At 37.1% G+C, this 15,665-nt stretch overlaps 1 protein-coding gene across 1 annotated transcript in view; it reads left to right on the top strand.

The window, feature by feature from the left end:
• The first annotated feature begins 2,289 nt into the window (after positions 1-2,289).
• Positions 2,290-15,665, top strand: part of Mrgn1 (Mahogunin ring finger 1) — a 60,433-nt gene continuing 47,057 nt past the window's right edge. The window contains exons 1-4 of the mRNA XM_081750517.1: positions 2,290-2,694; positions 10,309-10,427; positions 13,018-13,271; positions 14,371-14,558. Coding sequence (XP_081606643.1) covers positions 2,607-2,694; positions 10,309-10,427; positions 13,018-13,271; positions 14,371-14,558 — 649 coding nt within the window. The 5' untranslated portion in view covers positions 2,290-2,606. The remainder of the gene's footprint in view (positions 2,695-10,308; positions 10,428-13,017; positions 13,272-14,370; positions 14,559-15,665) is intronic.

Genomic DNA, 15,665 nt, shown 5'->3' with positions numbered 1-15,665 from the left:
GCGCAAGAATTAAAGAATGCTAATAAGTAAGAATCTAGGAAGAAAAATAACATTATATCGCTTATTCCAACCAGATAGTTATGGTTTGCGTTAACGTTATCATAAATTTGTGATTTTGTTTGCGACAATGGCTTCGCAGTTATAATGCATTTTTTATTTTTGCGTTCCAGAAAGTACGTAGAATTTTGCCCAGACTGGTTGGGAATGGCTTTCAGAAGCCATATATCAATATTAAAAATCCCTTTAACAAAGAGGACGAATGGATGAAACCTTCAAGTTATTCTAGAACTGCACACACTTCATAGACTGTAAATATTAGAGCTTTGAAATTCAATTTGATTCAAATGGAATCAATAATAAAATAACAATTCATTTAAATAACGGAATCAATAATAAAATAACTAATTTGTTTATTTTAAGCAACACATCTCGATTCAGGGATGGGCAGCTCTCGAATCGAGATATCTACTCATAGTGTGGTCCAGTCGATTCTTTTGTGAAAGCTTGCAGACAGCTGATTTGTTAAGCCTGTCTCAGACGGGACTGAAGTAAGGCTGCGATTCACGATCCAAAACTCACGACATTACTTAACGGTCGTGTGAGAAGTAACTTGCCCTTACTTCAGGTTAAAATTTTCTGCTGTCTTTATTTGGATCCTGACTTGGAAGAAATAGAAGCAGTTTCTATTTTCTTCTGGACTTCAATACGACTACCAATCAGAAAAGAGTAGCGCCTGACGACATTCAACTATTTCTCGCTGTAATTTCAAAACAATGCTGCCTGGACAAGAGAAGCATTATAGATATTAAGAGTCATATGAAAAATATGATTTTTTTTTTTTTGTATAACGTGAGGCACGATTTATATTATTTAAAAAAAATGCAAAAAAGACCTTAGAGAAGGTATGCAGTGAAGTAGGTAGTGTCCGCCCGAACATTACAGGTGTGAACAAATGTAATTATACCTTTTAAAAAAATAAAAATAGGTTATTTAAACATATTGTGCAATTTGTATACAAAAAATGTAACATGTTTAAAAAGGCGTGCAGATTTACTTTTGGCGCACCACTCGAAATAATCGTTCAAAAATCAGAATTCCTTCACTAATTTCCTTCTTATTGTTTTCTAAATGATTTGTGCTGAGCGACATGAAAGTATCCACATGGCATAGTTAAAATTTAAGGGGGTATCATAAGCAATAGTTGAAAAATTATAATTCTTTTACTATTTGCATATAAATATAGTGTTCTGATGCATGCATAAAAAGTACAGCCCAAAAAATACAAAACAACCAGCGCTAGGTCGCCACTAAAAAGCATGAATACTATCTAACCGAAGCTGGATGGTCCGAGTGTTAGCGCGCGGGTGCATCAGCGAAGGTGGATATCCACATAAGCGAGGGTAGTGAAAACAAATGGGTTTTAGCAATGATACGAGTTTCAATATCATTTGTCATGGTTTCTTACTAGTAGCGTTGCACTTGTAAACAAAATTCAACTTCTGTAAAGCACTTGTAATAATTTTACACTAGTAATCCTACACTTATAAACATAAAATTCAGATGTGGTGCGCCAAAAGAAAACCAGAAACAGAAACAATAGGAGTTGTCATCAGTATTGTGTGACCTATGTGCAATTTTAGGGAACAGTTCTACAATGCTGGCACAATACCAAAAGACCGGATGTAGTGCATAAGAGGAGCCCCCGGAGCGGTATAAGTTTACTTTATGGGCTATTTGGGTATTTTCTGTGGGTAGTGAGCCGAGCGGATACACACAGTACCTATACTAGTAAATTGCTCTTTCCTCTTTATTTTAGCTTTCAGCGCCTGATAACTGCCCTCATTTACAGATTTGGACAAGTCATTTGATTTTCAGTTGTACAATCTGGTGGATACAAGGATCTACAGACCTTTTTTCAGCTGATACAGACTCCCTCATGTTCGTATCTCGCTGCCGAATTTTCGGAGTTACTAATTTCAATAGCGTATGGAATTAGTCCATTCTCCCTGGTCCATTTACTCTTTCTCCCTGTCTCTCGTTTTTCTTTGGGGGGAGGGGAGGGCGGATTTTGTGTCGACAACAGAGCAGATATCGCTGCTACGGCTATTTCATCCTCTTCGGATGAACTCATATTTTGAAATAGAAAAACAATAATATTTACAATTACGACAGTTGATTGTCCTGCGCGTAATACATTCTTCAAGTGTTTTTCGTCTGTTTAATACAGCGACCACGAGAGGCTCTGTTGGTAAAACCTACCTAGTTTTAAGGATCGTCTGAGACCCCTACATCACCTCAGGATAAAATAAATTGCATGGAAGTTTGAGTTAAGCAACATTGTCAAGTTGTAACCTGGATTGAGGACTTAGTTCAGATTCGTGTGAGACGGGCTTTATGTATATTTATACTGACATTATTTACTGTTTTGGGATCAGATGTACAATGGCATTGTTAACAATTATAAAATAGTGTGAAGTTTATAACAACTGCAATGCAGCAGTAGAGTTTAGGTCTATAGCAGATGCAAGGAAGCATTGATGGACATCACAATGGTGTATTCAACTTAGTAAATACGTCATATTGTTGCAGTAGTAGAACAATCTAAAATGGGTGCGTTGACAAGTAGACAAAATGCAGGTGTTGAAGAAGTTGACATTGGGTCAAATCATGCCTACAAATACCCACCAAGGTGTGGTAAGTACAAGAACAGACCTTTTGAATTACAGTGATTGTTATGGTATGTTATTTATCATTAAAACAGAGCTCCCTCGTGGGTATATGGTTAGTTTATACGCCTTTGGCATGGCAAATTCAGGTTCGAATCTCGATGGGAGCTCATGTGGTTCATATTTCATATAGCCTAGCCTCAGTGCTGAAAGAGACGCTAAACTCGGACCAAATCATGACATTTGGGCATTACTCGGGCAGACAGTTCTATTAAATTTTGACACATTTACATTTTGAGGTTAGAATAGATCTTTGTGTTTCTTTTAGCAAAGCATGGGTAAATGTTTAGCAGACGAGGTCCAGAAGCACGTAAAAAATACAAAAATTACGGGAGAAATGGAAGATGCAAGTACTTAGACCTAACAAAATCTAACCTAAACAAAACTGAACTAACTTAAACCCTACACTAATATAATCTAACATAAAGTAACCTAACCTAACCGAAACTAGCCTAAAGTTAGGCAAGGTTCTAGAACGCAGGCCCTCTTTCCCATTTAGCTGTAATAAGGACAGAAAACAACGTGCTCTGCGGGGCTTTAACCCGCCTTCACTCGCTCACGCTCGCTCGACAATACAATTTGAATTAAATATTAATCGTTGGTATAGAAATGAACCAATCTATCTAGTAACCTATATTGGGGGAATTGTGTTCTAGAACCTTCCCCTAAACTTACCTGAACTAACATAAACTAACCTAATGTAAACAGAATCTACCAAAATTGTAACGGTTTTAAGAAGAAAATTAGCTGGACCCCATCTGCTAAACATCGTCCATAGCATGCACTAAATGAGGAAATCTATTACTACTTGCAGATTCACTTCATGAGGAGTCAGTATAAATACTGTGAGGACGTACGGCATAAAAACATGATAAAATACGAACCAGCTTATGGTGGCTGGCCACTACAAAGCACGAATGCTATCTAAGAGTCAAGCAGGGGGGCCTGAGTGGTAGCAAGGTGGTGCGTCCGTACGGAGCAATCGCGTCAGCGATGGAGGATATACGCATAAACGAGGATAGTGGAAGAACACATTTGGACAATGTTACTGTTACTCAAAATTCATTTTAATATGTTGTGCACTGGCAGTAATTACTTACATTCACACTCGTATTCCTTCACGAAAAATGTTTCACATCGTATTTTACCTTAAATTTTCTGTTTGGTAGAAACATATGCTCGAGTGAACCAGACCGCGGCAGTTCACCCCCAATCCTGCACATATAGGATCTCTGGTGTTACTTCACAAAATACAGCTGGGCGAGCGACAGCGATCGAACGATGTTAGAAGCCCCACAGTGCTCGTTGTTTTCTATATAACAATTTAGACAAAAACAAGGTATGTGGTTCTGGAGCCATGGAACGAGTTGGAGCAGATACTAAATGCCATCCCCGACCTTTGTGCCGCATAGTAACTCCAGCATGTTATGGCATAGGTTAGCCTAGGGTAAGGCAGATTGGGTTAGTGTAATTTAGTATTGATTAAATTCCATATTCCTGTACATGCTCTGTGACACTTACGCCCAGATCATTAAAGATGAATAAGACGAACATGAAAGCAATATGATTTTTTTTTTTTTTTTTGGAAAAGTAGTTTATTTTAGCTTCGTCAATTGGTGTTTTTGTACTACAGAAAGCAACCAACTTGTGCTATTTGGTCGTTACCCGTTAGTTTTGAACCTATTCAGGGCAGGGCGTAGCCGGAAGGAACCACAGTTGGTTTGCGCGTAAATAAATAGGGTAGGAGGGGTAATTGGGTGGAAATTTTTTTAAATATTTATATTTTTTCTTTCAGTACATTTTTGTGGAATGTAATTAGGCAATTGTTTAGCTTTGGGTGGCCAGATTTGTCATCTACTTTTATGCAATATTATATTGCGATTCGGTTGTTTTATGGTTTCATACGTTCAGTTAGGATCCATAATATAAGTACGAGTAGTAGAAGTAGTAGGAACGGGTTAGAAGCCCCGCAAGGGTTCGTTGAGATCTGTTCTCCATATAAAATGGGCAATCACTTCCACCTACATTTACCTACTGCCTTTAAGAAATTGTGTACTATGTTTCCTCAACGCTATCAACTCATTTCTCCTGTTGTAAATCATCCTGTTTTTCACTAATTTTGCCCCCCTCCTTTCTAAACAATTACCTTTAATTACACCAGAATTTTGGACAGGTAGATGTTGATCGTAAAAAATTAAAAAAAAAAAGCTTAGATAACTGCCGCAGATGGCGGCCCCGGATAAAACCCACCTGAATCTGTTTTCAGCCTTGTATTATTATAACTTACTTGTTATTACTTTCATGTATCTTACCTACAGTTACGCCTGTTACATTTCCGGCCTTCACTATTCACTATTAATCACAAATATTTCTTATTATCATTCTTCTCTTGCTTCTTCCTACATCCGTATACATCAGTATGGTATTATTGCGCAAAATTAGTACCTTGGAACTGTTAAGTGTTGAACCACCCGATCGTGACGTAATTAGTGGTATTTAGTACACTTTGCACACACAACTTGATTGTGAAAAAGAGTGATTTACTTACGTTACGTTGTTCGTATCGTAAGTATGACTTTATTAATTTTTTTTTTGTTACTCTCGTACTGACATTTCGTCTGATTTTGTTCGTTTCTCCGTAAATTTTGTATTTCGAGGCTGCCATCAGCAGCAGGTAACCAAGTTTACTTTAATCCAGTGGCATTCGCAGAATTTCATTGTGTTGGTATTAGCATTTCACCATCTAATTTTCTTTATACGTTAATAATCAATCACTTTGTTTATTTTCCACAAATTCGGTTATGTCCACCATACAATATTTTATTCAGTGATAATTGCTTAAATTTGTGTTGATATCCTTGTACACCCTTCGGTTTATTGTACGTGTCAAGTGTGCTATTTATACATTACAGTTGTAAGTGTGGCGAACAGAATTGTTTCTGAGAAAAGTATTGTTGAAGAAAAAGGAATTCGCCGTGAGTGGTCAGAGTGGCTCCGAGAAGTGGCACATTTAACCCTTAAGAACTCGCGCAGGGTGGTCACAGGCCCCCCAAGCAGGTAACTTTTGTGTTGCTAGCCACAAGTTCTGATGAAAAAATGTTTAAAAAATGTCTCAAAACGAGTTCAAAAAATCTAATTGCAGCAAATACTTTTAAAAACATGTCTAGAGCTATGCTACGTTGTCTTAATTATTTTAAAAAAAATTATTGTAAAAAAACTAATGTCAATTTGGGGGGCTATTGGACCCCTGCGCAAGTACTGCTGTCACAAAACGCGAGTACTTACGGGTTAAGCTTAGTTGCGTTTTGTAAAATGAAATTAAATTTTTGAGTTTTACGTCCCACGATTATATTGGCTAGGATACAGGAGAGGTGACGATAATAAATTAATGAAATGGTGAATTAAGAAAGTGGGAGGAAACGGGAGAATCCCGAAGAAACCCACGCACACGGTGTTCACCACGAGTTCACTTGGCGCAAGCTGTGATGAACGACGGACCACATGCACCAAAGGTGAACGCTCTGCCACTGAGTCACCGCGGCCCCCGTTGTGCATTTTCTGTATCCCAAGGTTGCTTTTTAGTAATATGTGGCAAAATAAATTTCCTCACACGAAAACGGAAAGAAAGCATTATTCGTTATGTGATGTAATAATAATAATAATAATAATAATAATAATAATAATAATAATAATAATAATAATAAACGTGTCGATCTCAGCGTATGCATCAACATGTTCGGAAATCAGAAAGAACTTAAATCCAAGAATTCTGTTGCAAGCTCCTTACATACAAATACTGCTTCTCAGAAGACCTTCATAGGAAAATCTTTTCAGAATAATAATAACTATAGAACTATGCGTAAGTTTAAGCGTGGAAATTTTGTAATATTTGCATACAGTTATAAGAAACCAGCAGCCTAGAAACACCAATTATTGCATTACTTGGGTCATATATGATTTAAAATAAAATCGCTGCTGGTATGAAACTTCATATGGAAAAACATGAACATATTGTTAAAATTACCTTGATAAGCAATTTAGCACACTTTCTCACACAACCTTTTATTGTAAAAATCTTGTTATATACTAATATAATACACAGTCACTATAATTGTGTTCCGAAGACCAATACAAATGTTCTCTGTATAGTTTGTCTGGGTAAAGTAGATGTTCCAAGACTCAGACAACCAAAGGACGGATACCACAGAGCTCCAGGCAAGGTAATTGGTTGTGGTTTAGGAACTCTCAGTGCTCTAGACAAGCGAAGAGAGGTTGGAAGTCCCGCAGAACTCCCGACAAGCTAAGCGGGAGGGGAAACCACAGAGCTCCAGGCAAGCTAAGAGAGGGGATGACCAGCTGAAATTAACATTGATGAAAGCCTTACAGTGTGTTTTATGCCCTCTTGTTGATAGTGGTGACGCTAGTGTTCCTCTTCTGTCACAATGACTTAGATGATGTCTGTCGTCTGCTTGTAGTAGTTATAGTAAAAGAGAACGTGGTTTTGTTTACAAATATAGTGCACGATATAAGAATGTATAGTTGCTTTTGGATTAAGACATTTCTTGTATCATTTCAAAAGCAAAGAGAACAAAGAACTGGCTACGGGCTCCCAGGTTAGGCTTCAGCCCTTTCCACCATTCCCACCTGTCCAGTAGATTTCATATGGCTGCACGATGCTCTCTTAGTGCACAGTCTCTAACAACTGCTTGCAGGCCATCGTTGTCCGGAAATCTGACACCAAATAGTCACTGGGTTCGAAGTCTGGTGAGTGCGGAGGCTGTGTGAACAAAGTGAACTCCAGTTACCTCAGTTGGCAGGTATGTGGACGGACATTATCCTGAAGGAACAGGACGTTCTTGACACACTTTTCCCTGCTATACTGCTGTACCCGGCGACACAACTTCCATAAAGAAGCATAGTGAACGTCACTGCTGATGGTGGTGTTCAGCGTGAGCCAATCCACCATCAAGATTCCATTTTTGTCCCAAGAAAGAAAGTTATGATTTGCTTTCCACTGGAACAAGTGGCGCGAAACTTCTTTGGTATAAGACTACATTTGTGCTTCCAGTACTTCAGCTGCTGCTTCATTCCGGCTCGTAATGATGAAACCAATATTCATCATAAGTAACTAACAGCGCGAATAACATTGTCTGTCCGGATAAGCTCACGACTCAATATTATTGTTTGTTTTTGTTCGAATGTGTACAATTTTTTTTTTTTAAATTAATTTCCAGGTCGTTATGGATGATTTGGTGCAACATGTTGCGATTGAGACGGGGTTTAATACTCCACTCATCAAATGTGATGCTCGTTTTTTTTTCTTTTTTTTTTTAGAAATAAGCTCAGATACACGTGCAGTGTTCACTGAAGATCCCCTACTCGATCTTGATAAAGAGAACGTGGATCATAGTTAACTTGACAAAAAGAAAAGGCGTACTTTTGTAACTTTATTTTTTTTAAAATTGTATATAAGATTCTTTGTACATATTAACGTTTCAATTGAGTAATTTTTAATATAATAAAAAAGTATAAGATCCTACATACCTTTGTGTAGTTTTGTTTATTTGGGTTTTAATAATATGCTCACTTTTGCTTCTGTAAGCATCTGAGGATTTCACCTATTGAAACTTAAATCGAGTGGGAATTCGCATGTTGCTTATTTAATATTTTTGTCACAAATACTCCTCTGGAAACAGCTCAACGTCTCTGGAAACACTCCTTAGAACTTCAACACTCACTACAAATGCATTTATAGACTAATCACGAAAAAGAATGATTTTTGTAGGAGAAGTTATTCATTAAAGTTATTATGCCACTTTCTCCATATAAACTTAATAAATAGATCCAAGATGAAAAGGTAAGTTAATAAGTATGTGCAATTTTTATTATGTATTGCCACAGTGTTTTTATTCATATCATTTTTCAACATAATCGCCCTGCTTTTCAATATACATGGTCTAGCGTTGCACAAGCTTTCTTTTTTTAAAAAAAAAAGTTTTGGTTGCGTAGCAAGCCACGACTGCATCGATTCCTTCACCTCCTGTTGATCGGAGGTGAGTCGATCGTCACTGAGATCATTTTTAAGTAGACCAAACAGATTGTAATCCGACGGGGAGATGGGGACTGTATGCAGGATGCTCCACCACCTCGAAACACAGCATCTAAACGGTTTGAAAGGTATGGGTGGCGGTATGTGGACGCACATTGTCATGCAACACTAGGACGCCTTCCGACAATCGAGTTCTGCATTTATTAGGAATTGCAGACTTCAGCTTACTTACCAGCATATTACTGTTTATTGTTGATCCTTTTCCAGGTAATGTTCCAGGATTGGCCCTTGTGAGTCCCACAACACTGTGAGAATCACTTTCCCTGCAGGAAGTTGACTCTTGAATTTCTTTTTGATGGGAGATCCGGGGTGCTTCATTCAATGCTCTGGTGTTCGCTCTCAGGTTTAAAGTGATGAATCCACGTTTCATCTTCAGTGATGATTCGCCTGAGAAACGCTTCACCTTCCTTAGCATAACGGTCCACTGGTGCTGACAAATTCTCACAAGGTTTCGCTTGTGCTCTTCATCGAGTTATTTTGAAACCCATCTCGCACAGACTTTGTGAAAGTTGAGCCTTTGTGCATGATCCCATATGCAGAACCATGACTAATATGCATATGGGTTGCTACTTCATCAATGTCATCAGTTTTTTTCTGTAGCTGGATGCCCATCATCTTTCGCGCTTGTTCGGGCACTTGTGAACTGTTCAATCCACTGGTAAACTCTTCGCTGTGGCAACACCTTGCTCCAGTATTGTTTCTGAAAGTAGTCAATGAATTTCCGCTCCGGGTACGCCTTTAGACTACAAAAAGCGGATGAGAGAACACTGTTCTTCTTTGGTGCACACAGAGACTGACGCGGCCATGTTTACTTTACAACAGTGCAAAGCGGATTCATGTGATAACGCTGCAGCCTAACACAGGCGAAGCTAACTGTGACACCTAGCGGCTGGTGAGCACACAATGCCGTAGAACCAACCTGAAAACAAATAGAAAATTACTGTAGTTACTTATTGACTTACCCTCGTATATATAATGAAAAGTGCACATGGCCCATTTAAATTGAAGCTCAATATGTACTAGGCACATCCACTTCTGATCCCACTTAATAACATCTTGATGTGCGGAGTTCGAATTCGATTTGTAATGAGAATAGAATTTTGTCGTCTCACCATTGTGATGTAATTAGGAAAAAGCCTGCATTAAGGGATTGCGAGTAGGAATCCTTATATAATTATACTGTAATTGATACGCTGAACACGCATCTTCCGGTTGAATTTGCGGCCTTTAACAGACTCCTGTAAAGTTAGGAGATTTAAGAGGGTATGCATTTTTGCTATTATTTGTTATTGAATTTGGTTCCCAGTTTTGTTATTTTCTTGACAAGCTATGTTAGTTTTGAAGATAACAATTAAATTTGGAAGACTTGTCTTATGTAGCATAAATAAATTAATTTTGTTTGTGATTTTTTTCTTAATATTCCTAATTGCGTTACTTCGTTGAGTATATAGTTAATTGCTTTTTCATTTACAGGAAATTATTTTGGAAGCCATTTTATCATGGGGGGAGAGAGATTTGACACACCTCAGCCCGAGGCCTATCTATTTGGAGAAAATGCAGACTTGAATTTCTTAGGGAGTAAACCGACGCCAGTAAGTTCTTTTTCTTTTCTTCGTCTTTTTCACTTTACGTTAGCAGTTAAATTATAAATATATGAAATTATAGATTAAGTTGAAATTTCGTGTACTTAGGTCTTTGGACTGAGATTTCTAATAAGATAAAGCTCTCTTGAGCTCTCTCGAAGGCGAAATGGTGTCTTGAGAAATTGTTTGTACTGTAAGATCCTTCAATTGCACCGGATTTAAGTCCCGTTCGAGGTTTGGAGCCCACGTTGATAATAAAACCCGTCTTTGGTAAATTCGGTGTTGCATATGGACGCAACGCATGGATACTCAGAAAAGTAGGTTTGTTTTGTCCTTATGTAAAATAAATACGAAATCAGCAGACAGTTGAAAGTGTACATATACTTCACATTTGCAAAACTCAAACAGAAAAATGTATTTTTTGAATCATTCTATAATAAAAATAATGAGTTTAGTCCAGGGGAGTGTTAACTGATATTAAGGGAATAACAGGGTTTTCACAAAAGTATATCAGGACAAAATTGGAACTGTTAAACACTACGCTAAAAACGTGTTAGTAAAGAAGTATAGTGCATGAAAGTTTGTTGGTTCGTAGCAAGTGACCTGCCCGTAACGGTAGGATATTTACTAAGTCAGAGAACGCAACTGACACATGCTGTTAATTACGCAAATAACTTTAAAGTACTTACGTTAGAATAGTGACGTATCAAAGTATTACCTTATTGATATTATTGTCATTTCTCTCTCTTATCTGTGAAGTAGGGACCACGTCATCTCAACTGTTTCCTCTGCCCTTTAATATCATTTGGCCAGTAGGCCTTCATTCGTAGTCGGTGTTATTCGTTTCTCCTTTAAGGTTGGTTTAAAGGGACAAGTTTTGCTAATAGATGGCACTACAGTTTTCGTATCTCTCCCATGTATTTTTTATCTTTCACGAAAATTCACGATTTCTCTTACAAATTTCAACCTACAGACTTCAAATTTTTTAGAAAAGGAACTTCATAATCTATCGAAGGCAATAATCCGTGCCGATTTTTATTTAGAATTTTCTTCATTGTTGAAAAGGCTTGATTGTTGAAATGGATATCCAAACCTTTAACAATGGAACTGTTTCAACAATGAAGAAAATTCTAAATAAAAAATCGGCACGGACTGTTCCCTTTAATAGATTATGAAGTTCCTTCTCTAAAAATTTGAAGTCTCTAGGTTGAAATTTATAAAAAAAAATTGTAAATTTTCGTGAAAGGTAAAAAGTACATGGGAGAGATACGAAAGCTGTAGTGACACCCATCGGCAAAACTTGTCTCTTTACATTAACCTTAAGCCTATGCCTTTCTTGTTTTTAGCTTTTGCTTCGATTAGAACCTTTGATGTTCTTGGAGTTTTTTTCTTCAGTAGTTCCCGTTGTGTATTTTCCTACTTCGTTGAGCCAGACTCCTTTAATATTTTTTTCTTGGAAGAAAGAAAAATTCGGAATTGTGATCTTTGTTGGACCTTCGAGACAGTGCCCATTAATAATAATAATAATAATAATAATAATAATAATAATAATAATAATAATAATAATAATAATAATAAAACATCCTTTTCCTCATCACTCAGTTATGTTTTACACATGTATGTGTAACTTCTGATTGTACCGTCTTCCAAGTTCACCGCTGTGGTTGATTAACCCAAAGCTTTTTTACAATTCTCCCCCTTCTCCTTTTTTTTTTCTTTCTTCAGTTACTCGGATCATATAAACTAGGTTTCAGAACAAGAAAGCCTCGAATCCTCGAAATCCACGCTTCTGTCCCTAGTTAACAAGCCATAAATCTAAGAAAACAACAAGAGACCCTCGATTAGAAAGAGGAAAAGAAGTAGCCAAACATCCCCTTTTCCCCAGATTTCTTTTGTTTAATTTATCACAAAAAGTATGTCTTTATTTCTCACTTGTTTTCCTTTCATTTTCCTTTTTTGTTTCATCTTGTACCTTATGACATCAGCTATCTGGGAACATCCTCCAAACACATTCCAACAAGGATTGGGTTGCCTTTTTGGTATTGGTGTGAGACAAGGCTCATGTTTTAAAACGGGTAATATTTCTTGTTCACTGTAAGGCGTTCCGATATGCACAGGATCTCTGACCGGATTGTTATTACTACAATAACGCAACACCACTTTGTTATTCAATACTTGAAAGACTCATACAGTCATTAGTTTGTGATGATTTTTGCAGATACGTTTCTCACGACTTAGAATAACATTGACTATTGAATTATCCAAAATATCCAATCTGTTCAACAATAAAATGATTGTAACACTTCTCATTTTACAATTTCTTTTTCTTTGAAATCTTCCTCAAATTAATTGTGGTTACATAATAACCGTTGTTTGTTCTCTACAAACTCTCTCCGTACCTTTAATACTACCCTGAAATGAAGATGATCGGCACCATTTAAGTGCATTCGAATTTATTCAGATATTTACTTGTAAAGTGCTTGATAATTCTTGATTGTAGAAATGAAACAGTTCTAAACATTGAAATAAAGAATTTAATTTTTAAAAATGTTTTTTTCCCCCCTGTTCTTTGAGTAACTGATTGTGTTTATATTTTCAGTTCCCATATCCACCACCGCAGGCCAATGAACCGACGAAAACTTTAAAAGCGTTGGTGAATATTCGGAAGGAATCACTTCGCTTTGTTCGAACTCCTGATAAGCAACCAGCAGCAGATAGAGAGAACCAATCAGAAGGCATGGAAGAAGAACGATCATCGGAGTTTAACATAGAATTCACCTTCGACTGTGACTGCAGATGTGCTATAACTATTTATTATTTCTGCACGGAAGAAGTTACAGCAAATGGAGTAGTGTAAGTAGCTTAATTGCATTTATTTTACATTCCTTAGCCTATTATTTATTGACTTCTTTTCCCACAGAACGTTAACCATTCGTGGATATGTTTACTAAAGAAACAAGAATTTTAGGAAACTAAAAATGGATCAAAACATTGCGATCTTAGCCAATAATTAGTAATGTGGGCCACAAGATTTTTGAACAGCCCCTAAATCGAGTTTCCATGTTTTCTACGGAATAAGCACATTATACTGAGTTAACTAATAGTTTGGATTTGGCTACATTGTCTAGTTTTCTAGATATAAGGTCTAGAAGAAAATTTTTGAATGAAAGATAGTGCATATTTTGATCCAAAAACTGTTTAAAATACTCAGTACGTAGCTGATGTCTTTTCTGGCTTTCTTGAAATAAATATGAGAAAACTCAAGATGTCCCACTAGACTTTCAGAGCGTTTTGACGTTATGGTTGTCAGAAAATTCTCTGATTTTTAATTTTTATTTATTTATTTATTTTATTTTTTGTCTACATTATTCCTAGATAAACTGTTAAGATCATTCTTGCATTCCTGCTGAGATGAATGTTTCAATAAATAAAAATATCCTGCGTTTAGAAAATGGTTTACATCTTGCATCAAACTAATTATAATGGTTGAGAACTACAGGTTGTTTGTTGACTTGAATGTGCTTAGTTTAATTTTCCTGATTATATTTCGGTTAACCAAAATATAGTTTCGAAAACTTAAACTAGTCACATTTAGGTAAACCATTTATAAATTATTAATCAAAATTCGCACTGTACTTAAACGTCAGGGAAAATAAAATTAATTAGGAATCAGGGAAATGCTTCAAAAATGGCTGATAGTCATGGAAATCTAGTATATTTTATAGATGAGTCAGAGAATTTTGTCATCTGCACACAGAAGATACAAAAAGTCTCAAACATTTAAGACAGATTCAGAAAGATGATGATAAGAATGACGATGTATCTCGTGCGCAAAAAAACTCAATACTTTACGAAGCTCGCGTGCTCGCCATCTTATGATCTGATATATAAATTGTACGAAATCGTAAGATTCATATATTTTTTTCTCTTCTTTCTTTTTTTTTTCCGACAGTTACACTCCTCGTGACTCGTCTATGAATTCGGAGACATACCACTACAAACGAGGTGCGAATCAACAGTTTTCGCAAGTGTCTCATGTATTTGACCCTAGCCAATACTCGGAAGAGGAACTGACATACAATTCAGAACGGGAGGTCATTCCAATCGCCATTCACTGTGTTGCAGAAGATGGTACAGATGGTAAGTAAACAATAACTCTTTTTACGCTCTCCTCACTTAGTAGTCAAATTGGAAATGCAAGTGAAATTTTTTCATGTATAAATCAAATTAGTTAACATTACGTTCACTTAAATTTAGGATGTGTCAAATAGTGACATAAGGATGTTGGAAATCGGTACACTGAATTTGGAGACTGTGCGTTAGATTCTTCACAGGTTGCAGCGCTACAGTTCATTATTATTACGAGGGTGATTCAGAAAGTAATGCCTCTAAGGTGATACCTTTATTTGTATTTGACGGATAGCACCGATACAAATATCATTGGAAAGCGTGTAATGTCAGCTACAAATAGTGGCGTCATTTTTCAGTATAGTCTCCATTACGGGCAACACACTTGCGCCAACGCGAAACAAGCTTTTTCATGCCGTGAGCGAAGAATTGTGCTCGCTGCTGGCAACACAATTGCCGAACTGCTGCTTTCACCTCCGTATCATAACTGTAGCGTTGGTCCTTAAGGTGGGTCATTAAGGTGATACGTAAGTTTGGGGAAGAGCCAAAACTCGCAGGGCGCAAGATCCGGACTATAGGTAGGATGAGGCAGAATGTCAACAACACTTTGCCATCAGATGGGACAAGTTTGAATTTTTTTGACGAAGAGGACATTTGACGGAACTCCATCGACTAACGTTTCGTTTCCGGGTTGTAAAAGGTGTGTCCACGACTCGTAGCCGCCGATAAATGTTTCTGGGTGCACAACCTTCCGCAGTCAGAAATTCAATGACAGCCCGCTTTTGAAACTGGAGGTCACCATTGGATGCCATGGATTGCTCCATTACTCTGGAACGAGAAGAGATAGGGAGGTGAAACAAATGACATTCTGAAGCTTAAACATCAGTGGATGGATGATAAACAGTTCAAAATGTTCGCAGTACTATTGGCTAAGTAGAGGGCTTGAGGGTTGTATTTTCTGAATCACCTTCTTATTACAGTGGACTCTTTTTAATTCGAAGTCTAAGGAGACACGAAAAAACTTCGAATTATCCAACAACATTCATTTTCACATATATAACAACAAACAAACCAAAGTACTGTGCATCAAAAACATATTCATATGGTGTAGACGTTACC

The sequence above is a fragment of the Thermobia domestica genome, chromosome 3 (genome assembly GCF_964235325.1).
Source record: "Thermobia domestica chromosome 3, izTheDome1.hap1.1, whole genome shotgun sequence".
NCBI classification, from domain to species: Eukaryota; Metazoa; Arthropoda; class Insecta; order Zygentoma; family Lepismatidae; genus Thermobia; species Thermobia domestica.
The sequence above is the reverse complement of the archived record's forward strand: the minus strand, read 5'-3'. Positions and strand labels throughout refer to the sequence as shown.